The 13,640-nt window shown below is 38.7% G+C and overlaps 1 protein-coding gene across 3 annotated transcripts in view; it reads right to left on the bottom strand.

Moving 5' to 3' along the window:
* Window positions 1–13,640, bottom strand: part of PDE6C (phosphodiesterase 6C) — a 63,776-nt gene that overhangs the window by 25,879 nt on the left and 24,257 nt on the right. For all 3 annotated transcript variants that reach the window (XM_039480934.1, XM_039480935.1, XM_039480932.1), the window contains exons 2-11: window positions 6,063–6,215; window positions 5,862–5,951; window positions 5,483–5,623; window positions 4,859–4,933; window positions 4,703–4,767; window positions 4,519–4,585; window positions 3,573–3,620; window positions 3,169–3,318; window positions 1,926–2,069; window positions 1,775–1,843 (exon numbers count right to left, since the gene is read on the bottom strand). In XM_039480934.1, the coding sequence (XP_039336868.1) occupies window positions 1,775–1,843; window positions 1,926–2,069; window positions 3,169–3,318; window positions 3,573–3,620; window positions 4,519–4,585; window positions 4,703–4,767; window positions 4,859–4,933; window positions 5,483–5,623; window positions 5,862–5,951; window positions 6,063–6,161 (948 nt within the window). In that variant the 5' untranslated portion in view covers window positions 6,162–6,215. The remainder of the gene's footprint in view (window positions 1–1,774; window positions 1,844–1,925; window positions 2,070–3,168; window positions 3,319–3,572; window positions 3,621–4,518; window positions 4,586–4,702; window positions 4,768–4,858; window positions 4,934–5,482; window positions 5,624–5,861; window positions 5,952–6,062; window positions 6,216–13,640) is intronic.

Raw genomic sequence — 13,640 nt, 5'->3', positions numbered from 1 at the left:
GCCCCCAGAGGGTAATTAAGGCACCTTGATTTACAAGTGGAGAGATCTAAAAATGTATTATTGCTATTAATTTTTGTAAGTCTTAAATTTAAAATGAATTTACTTGAAAATGTGAAGGTATAATTTTCTATTGATACTTTTCATTTCACTAGTGGATGTGCTTATATAATCAGATATAATTTAACAAGTTCTTTTAACTGTAAAAACTGTGTAGAGTCCTAAACCTGATATCTGCAATGTTTTTAGAGGAAGGAGGGGAAAGAGAGCTCATTTTACTGATAATAATCTATAACTTTAACCATAAATTCCTGCTACACGGCAAAGTAAATAAAAACCAGTTAACTGAAGTTTTTCAAATACCTAACAAATTATAGAAACACATCAGGTGCTATTGCTGTTATTAACCCCCTTCATATCCTATACAGTCACTTCTTATTCTGGTGCCCTGCCAATTTCCTCCTCCTCCTATGTATGTTGTACTAATATACACACAACTATACCTTTAAATTGAGTTTTAGCCATTCTTATATACAGTAGGTTCCCATATAAAACTCAGTAATATTCATTCATGCAGAGTGAATGACGAATGAGTGGAGTCAATCCAATTAATCATAAAATAAAATGAAAAAAAAATAAAATTAAAATTATTAAGAGAAACAAATAGCAAATAGCATTTTAAGGAGGCAGCTATAACTCCTTCAGCCTGCAATAGTACCTAGGATAGTCCCTTTTTATCTCTTTGGGAAATAAGACATTGAGCCTTCAAATATTTAAGAATGTCAGTAATTTTCAATGGAACTACTCATGTGAGTGACATTAAGCATGTGCCTAAATGTTTGGAAGGTCAGGCCCTCAGTCAGCACGCTGTGTATGATAGTGTATGGTAGCAATATGTCTGTCCAGATATCAAAAACACATTCAGTGTTTATTTTCTTGATCTCTGTTATACCATTACTGGTCAACATAATGGTGTGAATTTTAATTATGGGTTTGCACAGTGCCTAATGCAATGGAAGCCTGGTTCAAGACTGGGGTGGCGAGGTGCTAATGCTATCCAAATAATAAAGAATTTCTGATGCAATGCTGATTTTGATAGAGATGCGCCACAGATGCCTTTAGCCCAAAGTCTCTTTTGTTTTAAACTCATCCTTGTTCTTTTCTCTCTCTTACCTATCTGACTTTAGCATCTTTCAAAAGGTATTAGGCAAAGAGGTTCTACCAGTAGCAAATTGTCTATTTACTGAAAATTTATTGTTGTTTTGTGAACATTCAGGTCAGTCCTAGTTCCTAATTTTGCATTTTACCCTTGTATTTCAACCAAACAATACAAGCAAAGGATTCAGTTTCCCCCCTCCGTATGGTGATGCTGACCATGCAGCCTAGAATAGAATTTGGTCCATTTTCTTTGAATCGAGATGCTATCATAATGATCCCTGGATAGTTCAGCTCCTCTTGAACAGTACAAAGACTTTACTTCCTGCATTACCACTGACAGATTTGCATATGAAAATCCAGGGAGAATGCTGTTTTAGTGGGTTGGTACCATGGGAAGTATATAGGTTGCATATCAGTGTATGAGCGAACCTAACATATTGCCAAAAATATTTTTACGAGGCACCTGCACAAGATCCCTGGAGCTGATGACTAATATAAATATGTTGTATAAAGTAGAAGAAGGTTAAACAACACATTTTAACACAAACTCAAAGGAGTCCCATCACAGTCTGAAGTTAATAGGCCACTGAAAGTTTAAGAATCGGGTTTCATTACTTACCAAAATCTTGAGGAGGGCTTTCTCATCACAGTCTTCAGTACTCGTTACATTTAATTTCTCTTTGTATTTCTAAAGTGAAAATGAATGAAAAATTAAGTTTCTGTTCCACAAGATTCCTATTTGAATTCTGTGGTACTAGAAAGATACTCACCAATATGGACTGAATTTCTTCAGGGGTGGCCTTTGTCTGGTACATGAGCATTTCCTGAGCAATGTCTTTCCTGTTTTCAAGCTTATTCATTTTGTCATAGGTGTCAGTATTTAAAACAGACCATCCAAGGAATTGTGTAAGACTCTGGAACAAAACAGAGGAAAATGGAGGTGATGTAGTGACAATTCATTTGGCTTAATAGTAAAGGAAAACTGACAATTTGAACTCCTTAAAATGTCCAGGAAGGTACTTACGTGCCTCCCACCAACACAGCTTCTGAGCCACAGGCATCGGCTTCCTCCTTGCCCTGGGGATGCTCAACCCCAGCTTTGCCCCAGGCCCTGCCCCAATTCCACCCTTCTCCAAACTTCCACCCCCATCTCTTCCCACCCAGTTCTGCTCTCTTTCTTGAGTGTGCCCTGTCCCTGCTCTTCTGCCTACCCCACAGCACCTTCTGCATGGTGCGGAACGGCTGATCACGGCGGGTGTGAGGCGCTGGAAGGGAGGGGGAGGAGTTGATTGGTGGAGCTGCTGGTGGGCTGGAGGCACTGGGGGTGGGGAGCTGGCTGCCGGTGGGTGCTAAGCACCCACTAATTTTTTTCGTGAGTGCTCCAACCCTGGAGCACCCACAGAGTTGGTGCTCATGCTCTGAGCCCCTCAAAAACTTTAATAAATGCAGCTTCACAACCACCATGTAATATAGGGAAGCATTTTCCCCATTTTGCAGATGGGGGCCTGAGGTGCGCAGAGGTTAAGTGACTTGCCCAGTATATGGGTGCACACTTGAACCGGTGCACTGATGTCAACAGGACTTTACACAGGCTTGCACTTAAGGAGCTCCTTGCAGGATCAGAGTCTTAGGGGTGACATCCAGTGAATCAGATGGTCTGTCATCTCTGCCCCGAAGACTACAAATACTAATTGTCAGTTAAATGATTTTGACCATCCTTAACTAATCTAATATGGGGTTTTTGTTTGTTTATTTGTTAGAATGATTTTTATGGTATCTGCCGTCTGTTCAGTACTGGAAAAAAGTTCACGATCCATCATAACTGTACAAGTGTGTAAAGAGTTTTAATGGAAATACTTTTACTATTAAGAAATTGTAATGAAGAGGATAACAAACTTGCAGTATAACTGCTACCTAAAATAATCCTTTCAGTAATTTTTAATTGAGACTTAACAAAAATATCTCTTAATATTAAATGATCATCTACAAAATCTTTTGTCTCATTAAACTTACTTCAGTGATTTGTTCATCAAATTCATCAAAGGGTTTTCCATCTTTTCTGTTGTAAAATGTAGCTACTCCCACAATTTCTTCTTTTTTGTTCACAATAGGCAAAGACAGGACATTTTTGATAACCCAGCCTGTCTCATCCACAGGCCCCTTCTGCAAGCAAACCAAAAGAAGAGGAAATATTGCATATTTCTTTAAAAATAGTCATACAATATTTTGATATTATAATTGTAAATGTCACAGTTGGTACCCAAAGATCACAAATAAGTACAATAACAAAATTATCAGCCACCTCCGCAACTATGGAATGTATGAATATTTGTGCAATCAACTGTATGGTTAATGGGTAGATGGCATTAGGGTATTTTCCTATAATAATTACACTAAAAGAGATACTGTGTTATTACCTGAAATAAAAAATATTCATCTGCTGGTGCATTCATCATGTTACAAATCTGTGGTATAAAGAAACAAAAAAAGCCCCATTGTTTAGGTGTAGTATATACACTCAAATCCATAGTCTGGCATTTTAAAAAGGCATATTCATTTTCTAAGAGAAAAATAACTGTCATTGTACATAAATCAAAAGTATTATTAAAGTAGAATTAGCTGTGCCGGTATATGCCACTTGGAGTGCTGAAAACACTTTGCCTTGTGTATGGTGCTCATAATATATTTTATTAAGCATGATAGTTACTTAACAATATGCAGGAAGAAGGCAAATTTTAGGGCAGCAAGTAAAGAGGAATATTATATCCAATTTGAAACTGCATGGGGAATTTTAGGAAGAGGTAAATAGTTGAGTTAACCCCTACTGTTACAAAAAGTGCCACAGAATCAGCAATGACTACGATATGCACAGAGACCTTTGATTTTGTATCTCCTCTGAAAGACAATATCTTACACCATGTTGAAGCCTTGGTTCAGATTTGGGGCCAAGCTATCTTTCTGTTTATAACCCTGTACCAGGATTAAAACTAAACAGAAAATTCAACAAGTTTCTGTTTGCTGAGTTGCTGACAGATCATTCTTTTGTGAGAATGGACTTGTACACCTGCAATGCGAGTCAGAGACCTAAGCCCTCCTACCCATGAGATGTCCTAAGATCTGTCAGGAAATCCCCTGGTTCACAGGTCATCTGCATAGAGGGCTTGTCCCTCCAGGCTATTGATTGGCCCCTGTATTCCATGGCAGCTATAATCCTGGAGACAGTGTGATATGCTCATATAGGCACTTATTGTATTTCCAGTCATATAGTCAATATAAGGAAGTTTTGATGTTGGCTCCCGAAGTCTCTGCTTGATCAAAGAACTCTATAAAATGTGTAACTTTCTTTTTTTGCAATTAACTTACAAATCCATTTTCAGCAACATACGTTGGCAACCCGCTGACAAGACACCAGTGATCTGCAGGAGGTGACCTGCAGAGACAGAATGAGATTCAGTAAGTCAGTGTCACAGATATAAACATGTTGCAGTTCTACCTGACCAATGCTGCTAACTGCTACATATTTAACAAGCTGATAATGAATACTTACGGAATGACTTTGATTTCTTCTTTTCCATGTAAAATATAATCAATAATCTTATAAAAGATGACTTCCTAAATAAAAGAGGAGAAAAACATGCGTTAATTATCCTGTGCAACTAAATTCCAAAATTATGATGTGTAAACAGGAAACATTTATACTTACTCTGCCATCGGGTGTTTTTGGTCCTTTATAAGGCTCTGCTTCTCCCAGCTTGATTGGCCATTCGTCATAGAACTCCTAAAAATAATTACACACAGATTAACAATACAAAGTGTTTCTCAGTTACATACCAATAGGTAACATGAAATGCATGGACAATCATTTTATGATATACTTCACCATAACCCTACTTGGTCTGGTCACATCTCAAAACAGTAAGAAGAAAACATTGTTAAATATACACCAAACAAAAGTTTTAGCAAGTAAATTGCAGATTAGTGTGAAAACCAATGCCAGAAAACTGCATGGCTTTCTCAACATTTTAGTGGGTGGGAGAAGTATACAATAAAAATAACCACTTGAGACTAATCTGCATGTTTTACTTATATGGCCTGCCCTATTTTTATATATTTTACATGTAATTTTGGTGACTCATATTAGTTGAATATAGTTCATGCTTCATGTCATTTTGAAAGCATACTTAGAAAGCATAGCCCATTGATTCCATGGAGAAAGGCACATTAGAGATATCCATGACAGATTAGCTAGTGGAGGAATTAATTTTTTATATTGATATTGAATTAAATGAATTCTACATTTCCAAAGAATTGGTAAAATGCTGGTTACCTTCTCTTTGGTCATATCCAGCAGACCAACAGAGTATCTTTCACAGTTCAAATACATTCGAATAGTGTACAGTGCTTTGTGAAACTGTCGCTCAATATCTGTCAGTTCTTCAAATACTTTGTTGGCAGACCATAAAAGCATCTACTTACAATGAGAAAAAACTGGGTAAATATTCAGGTGGTGAAAAGAGAATGTATTACAGATGAAAAGAAAACATAGCCTCATGAGTTTCAGATATTAAAGAATGAATTCATAATGGAGGTTGATACCATTCTGTAACATGATAAATTTTATGTATTGTCTGTGAGACCATATCATTAGTAATGATTTTACATAAGAAAAAGCTAATGAAGGTTCTCATTAACAAATCCTTCTTTACCTGACTTCTTCGGGTTTCAATATTGTAGAGATATGTGATATGGTATTGTTTTATGGCAACAGAAACAAAATTGAGGTATTTCTTAAAGACCTATAAATGACAGAGAACAAAAATATGACAAAATATCAAACCAAGTAATAGGTGCTGCCATATTTATTGTTAAAAGAACAATAGTGTTAACGTTTTAATGTCTAAAGTTACCTCTTCATCCTCTTTAGAGAATTCAGGGGCATTTATTTTGTTAAGTGCCATCACAACAGCAAGCACCTCCTTGCCCTGCATAATAGGGGTTGCCAGCATGCTGTTAGTTGTGTAACCAGTTTGCTTGTCCACAAAGTCAGAAAAATGGTTATTCTGAAAAAACAAACAAAAAACAAACCACATTTAGTTATGATGAAGACAATGTATTATTTGTTACTTATTTACACAGTGCCATATATGTGACTGGAGTTTCACACTACAGAGAAAGATGGATTCCCAGCCCAAAAGAGCATAGCGATCAAAGGCCTCAATCCTGCAAATATGTATGTGTGCGCTTCACTTTAACATGTTGGTACTGAGCTGACACAGGTTATCCTTAAAACAAGGACAAACAGGAGGAGGAAGGACAAAGGAGAGAATAATACGACTATGTGTTTATTTGGGAGGCTAATGGCTTTGGCTTGAAAATAATTATTTATATTTATGTATGTATTACTAGTAATATTATTTAATCATTCCTGTAGAAAAAATGCTTGATGTTACCTCATCATACGATTGTGAAGCTGACATAAAAACATAAGGCCACAGTCTCAGGCCTGCTCTTTTCTAAATGCTCAAACTCTCACAAGTGTACTGCTGAGGATGCTTCTGGCAGGGAAGAGTCCCCAGCAGGTATAGACCTGGCAGAGACAGTTGCTACACTTCCCTCCTGGCCATTCCCTGCACAGAAGACATGCTTGGGCTACGAGGACATACCAGAGGGAATGACCAGAGTGTGAAGGACAATCCCCAACTGATGCCTTGGGGCCATGGTCATGCAGTTAAATAAGAAACCAGAGCCCTCTCTCTGACAGCCCACTCTTGAAACTGGATGCAGCAAAGAAGCGGTGATCTTTGAAAACATGATTTTGTGTCATTAATGTGATTTAGTAAAATGCTGTTATTGTTAGGGAATAAGTTGCTGTTCTGTGCAGATGTTTTGAATTTATATTTTGAAGTAAACTTAAAGATCCATTTGCAATGCTTGTAATAAGTAGTAATATTTAAAATCATTATACGATATTATCAAGGACAGCTGATAAAACACAAATTCTGGAGATATTTGGTTTCACAATTTGCTTGAGAGCTCCAGGATGATGGAAAATGGAAGCTGTACCCTTCCCATGCAACCATCTTTTAAGGCTAGCCAGTCAGTCAGCCAAGTGGGGCTGCACGACTTCAGTCACATGGTGAATGCTATTGGCCAGTGGACATCACTCTCCAAGCTTCATCAAGCTGACTGCAACTAGGCAGACTGCAGCACTTGGTGGAAAGTAAAAACCTATCTTCTCATGCCTGGACTATGCTCCTTTGTGGTATATTAAAGATGAAATTGTGACCATTTGAATTTTCACCTTAAGTACATGGCTGTTATACTTGAAGAAACATTGCAAATTATCCTATTGGCTTTCTTCTATGAAATGATTAACTTTTAACACAGAGGGTGAAATAAAAGCCAGCACACAAGGCTTGTGCCTTAAGACCTATTTTGAGGGATTAAATGAGATTTAAGTGGTCCATGTGGTTTTCTGCAGAGGGATGAATTTTACCCTGAAAGAAAAGTTCACAGAGCTTTTAGAGAACAATACAGAAGACTAACTAGCTAAGATGCTGGCATATTCACAGTAGCAGCTTTTAAATTGCTTCTCTGCACAACTGCCTAACTTCTGACTAAGGGGCAAACACGTATGCACAAGAGCAGTCCCATTGACTACATGCGTGGTCATTTGCAGGATCAGACCCCAATTAATTAGATACAACAATAAACCAGAACATTTGCTGCAACAAAGTCTCAACTTTTGTTTCTTCCAAGCAATGCCAAGCCAAGAGCCAGGTCTGAGAGTTGTACACTAACCCTTGACCCGTTGAATTAAAATAGTGCAATGTGCATATCTAATACCCCTCCCCTGTAAACAATAACTTCCCTAAGTTTACACACAAACAAATATAGACAGTTTTTTAAAAAAAATATGTCACTGGCAGTTTTCTGTTTGATAACCCTCTCAGTTAAGTAGTGCTTGTCATTAAGTCTCTAACCTTCATATAAATCATAACACAGCACCTGGAATAGGTTGCTGAGCCTCTTGTCTATTAATGGAAACATTGTCTACTAATGTTATTAGCATTCATAACCCAAGATGTTTCAGTGGACCAAGTATCTTTTTAATTACCATTGTCTGCAACATATCACTTTACTACACTGATTTGCTTGCATCTTCTGTGTCATCTCTTGTTTCGCAGGCACTACACAAGCAGAATTTACTGTTTTGCTTTTACATTTGTCTGTTTATCTGTCTTTTCTTGTAATTCCTTTGCTGTATGGAGAATTTCCAGGGAAGGTGGGCAGTGAAAGAAGGCACTTGAGGGCCTATTGGCAGAGATTGCACTGGTCATAGACAAACTGTATATCCTGATCCAAACATGGTCGTAAAAATAGCTTCTGCTAAGAGCTTTCAGTATGAGATAAATTCTTTTTTACACCATGGTAAAAAATGCTACTTAGTGTCTCATCAATAATAATCTGATTAGAAAATAAACTAATGGAGGAAATCCATACAAACATTAAAGCTCTCTTAATTTTCATTATAGGCAGAGGTGGTAGCACCATCCATTATTAAGATCTCCCAACACTTTCCATTATAAGACCCTGTTTTCAGTTGCTCATAACTTTGCCAAACTTTAATGATTTGTTTGCTTCAGACTGAAAAAGTTTTAGATAATTTCAGCCAAAATGGTCCAGCCATTTCTGAGAATAAAGCTAGGGAAATATATGTTGTTTTGGTCATGTTAAAAAATTCTTAAGGCCTTTTCTTTTAAATGCTTTGGCATTCCTATGCTTTGGAACAGGGACTTGAGATTTGGTAGTGGTGGAGCCTTTGTGGCAGGGATGAGTCTCTTAATATCTCTGAAATTCTTTCTAAATTTGACCATGTTAAAAACTTTTGAAAAATCACAAGTTTGCACATACTCACTAGCGACTCGCTAGATATTCACACCTAAAATCACTGAAGATTCCATCGTTACTGAGCATGCTCAAAAAGTCTCACTTCCTAGAGCTGACCAGATCGTGCATCCGCCACCCCCACAGAGCAACTGAGCGTGCTCCAGCCCAGAGCTCTCGGGTTTCAGAAGGACTTTCCTTGTAATTGCCACTGCAGGTTGGTGTGGGGCCATACCCCAGAACTGAGAACCTGGAGCCGATCTGTCCTGTGCTCTCAATGACCCACCTGTTGGCATGTAGGCAGAGTAGAAGAGGAAACCACCTGATTCAAATGGAGATGGAACAAGAACCAGATGTGGGGGAGGGGAGAGAAAGGAATAAACTGGGACAAGGAGTCTGATAAGACTTGGACAGGAGCGGGGAGAGACACTTTGGGAGCTGGGACTGCTTGGGGGTGGTAGGAGGAGGCTGGCCTGAGAGCCTTTGAAGGGGGAGATTGGAATTAGGAGCTCGTGAGCAAAATGAGATGGGAAATGGGAGTCAGTTGGCTGAGAGGAGTGGGGAACACTGAGATTGGACATGGATCTGGGGGTAAGAGGGCAACTGCTTCTTGCTGGACAAGGGGGCTGAGTCTAGGAAACACTGGAGGAAAAACAGTAGGGAGGGAATTAGAGACAGACCTGATGAGGAGCTGGAGCGTGGGGGGAGAACTGAGGCTTGCTGGGCAAAGTGATTGGGAGAAGGATCTGGGTAGGGAATTGCTGGGAGATACTGAGATTGGATGAGGAGCCTGGAGAAGTTAGATGGGATTGAGAGCAAGAGAAGGGGATGAGGGGAGGGAGGTATCAAATGAGGAGCTAGGTCGCATGAACTGGGACTGCCTGAGCATTGAGACGGGGAACAAGAAGCTGAGACCGGAGGGGGAAACTGGGGCAGACTGAGCAAGGGGACTGGGAGTCCTGGGGAAAATTGAGGTTCAGAGAGTGATCCCAGAGCAGAAGACTAGGACTGGTTGGACAAGAAGACTGGGATTGTGATAAGAAGCCTGAGGAGTGGAGGCTGGGCCTGGGCAGGAAAGGAAAATAAGACTGGGACAAGGAGCCAGGAGTGGGAAAGAGATAAGACTGGGACAGAGACCAGTTGAAGGGAATGGGGCAGAAGAGGTCAAGCTTGGGGAAAACCAGCTGAAGAGTCTGTGCTCACACTTTCCTCCAGAACCTGGAATGGAACCCAAGACTGCTGAGTCTCACCTTTCCTCTGCTGTCAACAACATTTGAAACTCACTGGCAAAGAATGCACCTTATTCTCTTCTAGTTCTGCTCAGTAATTACATGTTCCACATTTTCTGGGTGCCCAAGTTGAGATCTTTGGGCCTGATTTGCAGAAGTACTGAGCACGCACAGCTGCAACTGAAGTTAATGGGAGCTGAGCTCGAATATATAATGCTAACTAGTCTGAAAAATCAGGTCCCAAGCATCTCAAACTAGGCACCCAAAATTAGAGGTTTCTGATTATCTGAATCTCTCTATTTTCTTGTCTATAAAATGGAGATAATGTCACCCTCACAGGGGTTTTGTGAAAATAAATGAAATAATGTTAATGAAGCACTCCGATATATTGATGAGCACCATAGAAAAGCCCATGTGGAAATTGATAACTGTGTCTTCAGAGAAGGGTTTAATTAGTGTGCAGTAAATAAGGCCTATGGCTGCACATTGAGCAATGAGTGTAAAACAAAATAATGAATAACTGTTCAGTAACTGAGCACCATCCAGCCTGTCACCTGAACGAGGCGGGGAATCTGTGGGAAAATAGTAGTTGTGTGTGTAATTAAAGACTGTATTAGGGCTCTTGATTAATCACAGTTAATGCATGCGATTAACTAAAAAAAATGAATCACGATTAAGAAAATGAATCATGATTAATCACAGTTTAAATAGCACTGTTAAACAATAGAATACCAACTGAAATTTATTAAATATTTTTGGATCTTTTTCAAATATATTGATTCCAATTGCAGCCCAGATTATAAAGTGTACGCTACTCACTTTATATTATTATTTTTTGTTACAAATATTTGCACTGTAAAATGATAAACAAAAGAAACAGTATTTTTCAGTTCACCACATACAAGTACTGTGCTGCAATCTCTTTATCGTGAAAGTGTAACTTACAAATGTAGATTTTTTTTGTTACAAAACTGCTCTCAAAAACATAACAATGCAAAACTTTAGAGCCTACAAGTCCACTCAGTCCTACTTCTTGTTCAGCCAATCGCTAAGACAAACAAGTTTGTTTACATTTACGGGAAATAATACTGCCCTCTTTTCAGGGGTAGCTCCAGGCCCCAGCACACCAAGCATGTGCTTGGGGTGGCAAGCCACTGGGAGCACTCTGCCGGCAGAACCCACATCAGCCTGGACACACGTCCTCTGGAATGGTGGTTGAAGCATGAAGGGACATATGAATCTTTAGCATATCTGGCATGTAAATATCTTGTAACACTGGCACAACAGTACCATGCGAACATCTGTTTTCACTTTCAGGTGACATTGTAAACAAGAAGCGGGCAGCATTATCTCCTGCACATGTAAACAAACTTGTTTGTCTGAGCGACTGGCTGAACAAGAAATAGGACTGAATGGACTTGTAGGTTCTAAAGTTTTACACTGTTTTATCTTTGAATGCAGTTATTTTTTGTACATAATTGTACATTTGTAAATTCAGCTTTCATGATAAAGAGATTGCACTCCAGTACTTGTATTAAGTTAATTGAAAAATAGTATTTCTTTTATTTTTACAGTGAGCACTGTGAACTTTGTATTCTGTGTTGAAACTGAAATCAATATATTTGAAAATGTGGAAAACATTAAAAAATATTTTAATAAATGGTATTCTATTATTGCTAGCATGATTAATCTCAGTTAATTTTTTAATCGCTTGACAGACCTAGACTGTATCTTAATGCACTTGCAAAAGGGGGGGCCAAAAATGAAATAAAACGGTACTGTTTGCAGAGTACAAAGTACCACAACTGCTTGTAAGATTATCCCATTTGGAGTTTCTAATGGCATTCAATTGTTTTTGTGCTATTGAGTATCCTCAAGAGGAATTTTAAGATCTTGAGTTCAAGGTAGAGAACTTATAAGTGTCTCTCAGTGAAGAGGTGGCATGGCAGAGATGGAAATGTATTTGGATTGGACCACCTGTGTGTTCCTCTAATCTCTGCTTTCCCACTTGTAGAGTTTTGCATTTAGTAACTGTTGCTAGGATATGTCTAACTTGTAGGCCAATATAGAAATGCTGAATTGTTCAGAATTCTTTAATGTTGTGCCCTGGAAAAGGTCTCCTTTAATATTAGTTATTTGACATCCCATCTTTTAAAATTTGTATCTTTCTGTCCTAGAGGAATATCTGCTAGCCTACATATCTGGGTAGTCTTCATATCTGGGAAAGGAAGGAGGATTTTCTCACTAAACCAAGGCACTTTATGCCTTTTACCATATTTGCAGAGTGGTCTCTTGTATAGACTGTTTGAGTTCCTGGGGAAATAAAATATCTTCACCATAAATCAAATTGGAAAGAATAAAAAGAGAGAAATATACAGTTTCGGTGCTTTGATATATGGGGCTATTGTTTTGAGTTTCTGTAAAATATACCCAGTTCCAAATTCATCACATTATAGCTGTCCTGTTACAAAAGTTTCCAGTCAAAGAGACCAGTGCCTCCTTCCTTTTCTTTTGACCCTCAGCAAGCTGATTCTTGGTAACTTTCTATTACATTAAAATTGCTGTTTATTTCCTCTAATTCTTTCTTTATCTGAAGTAAGTAGCAGTATTGGACAGAATACTAAGACAGAATTAGTGCTGGGGCGCGAGAGAGCTATCTGGTTATATGAGTTTTACAGTGGAATAGGAGAATCCAAGAATTGACACTAGCAGAGAAATTAGCACATGATACCTTGTGATAAATCCTTTAGTAATTCAGAAGTTCTTATTTACTACCACTGAGGTTATAGTGTAAGATATTTAGACTGCAGAGCTCCTGATCCTCCACTCAGTTATGTCAGTTTTACCTCAGTGTAACTCCACTGACTTCACCAGAGTCACACTGAGGTAAAACCAGCATCGTGGAGTGGAGAACCAAGACCACTGGGTCAGATTCTGCTCTTTGTTACACAGGTGAGATTCACAAAACAGGATAAGCTCGTGGAATCACCCTGGATTTACACTGTGTAATTGAAATCAGAATCTGACTCAGTTATCCTGAGTCACAGAAATGTAGGGCTGGAAGGGTCATCCAGTCCAGGACTCCAGCCTCCTGCACTGAGGCAGGACCAAGTAAACCTAGACCATCCCTGACGGGTTTTTGTCCAACAGGTTCTTAAAAACCTCTAACGATGGGGATTCCACAACCTCCCTTGGAAGCCTATTCCAGAGCTTAACTACCCTTATAGCTAGAAAGATTTTCCTAATTGCTAACCTAAATCTCCCTTGCTGCAGACTAAGCCCTTCTTTTCCTATCTATTGTTTTACCTCCATGTAATTCCACAGTGTCTTCATATATAATAATAAAAAAGCCTGAAATTGTTGAAAATT

The sequence above is a fragment of the Mauremys reevesii genome, linkage group 7 (genome assembly GCF_016161935.1).
Source record: "Mauremys reevesii isolate NIE-2019 linkage group 7, ASM1616193v1, whole genome shotgun sequence".
In the NCBI taxonomy this organism is placed as follows: domain Eukaryota; kingdom Metazoa; phylum Chordata; order Testudines; family Geoemydidae; genus Mauremys; species Mauremys reevesii.
The sequence above is the reverse complement of the archived record's forward strand: the minus strand, read 5'-3'. Positions and strand labels throughout refer to the sequence as shown.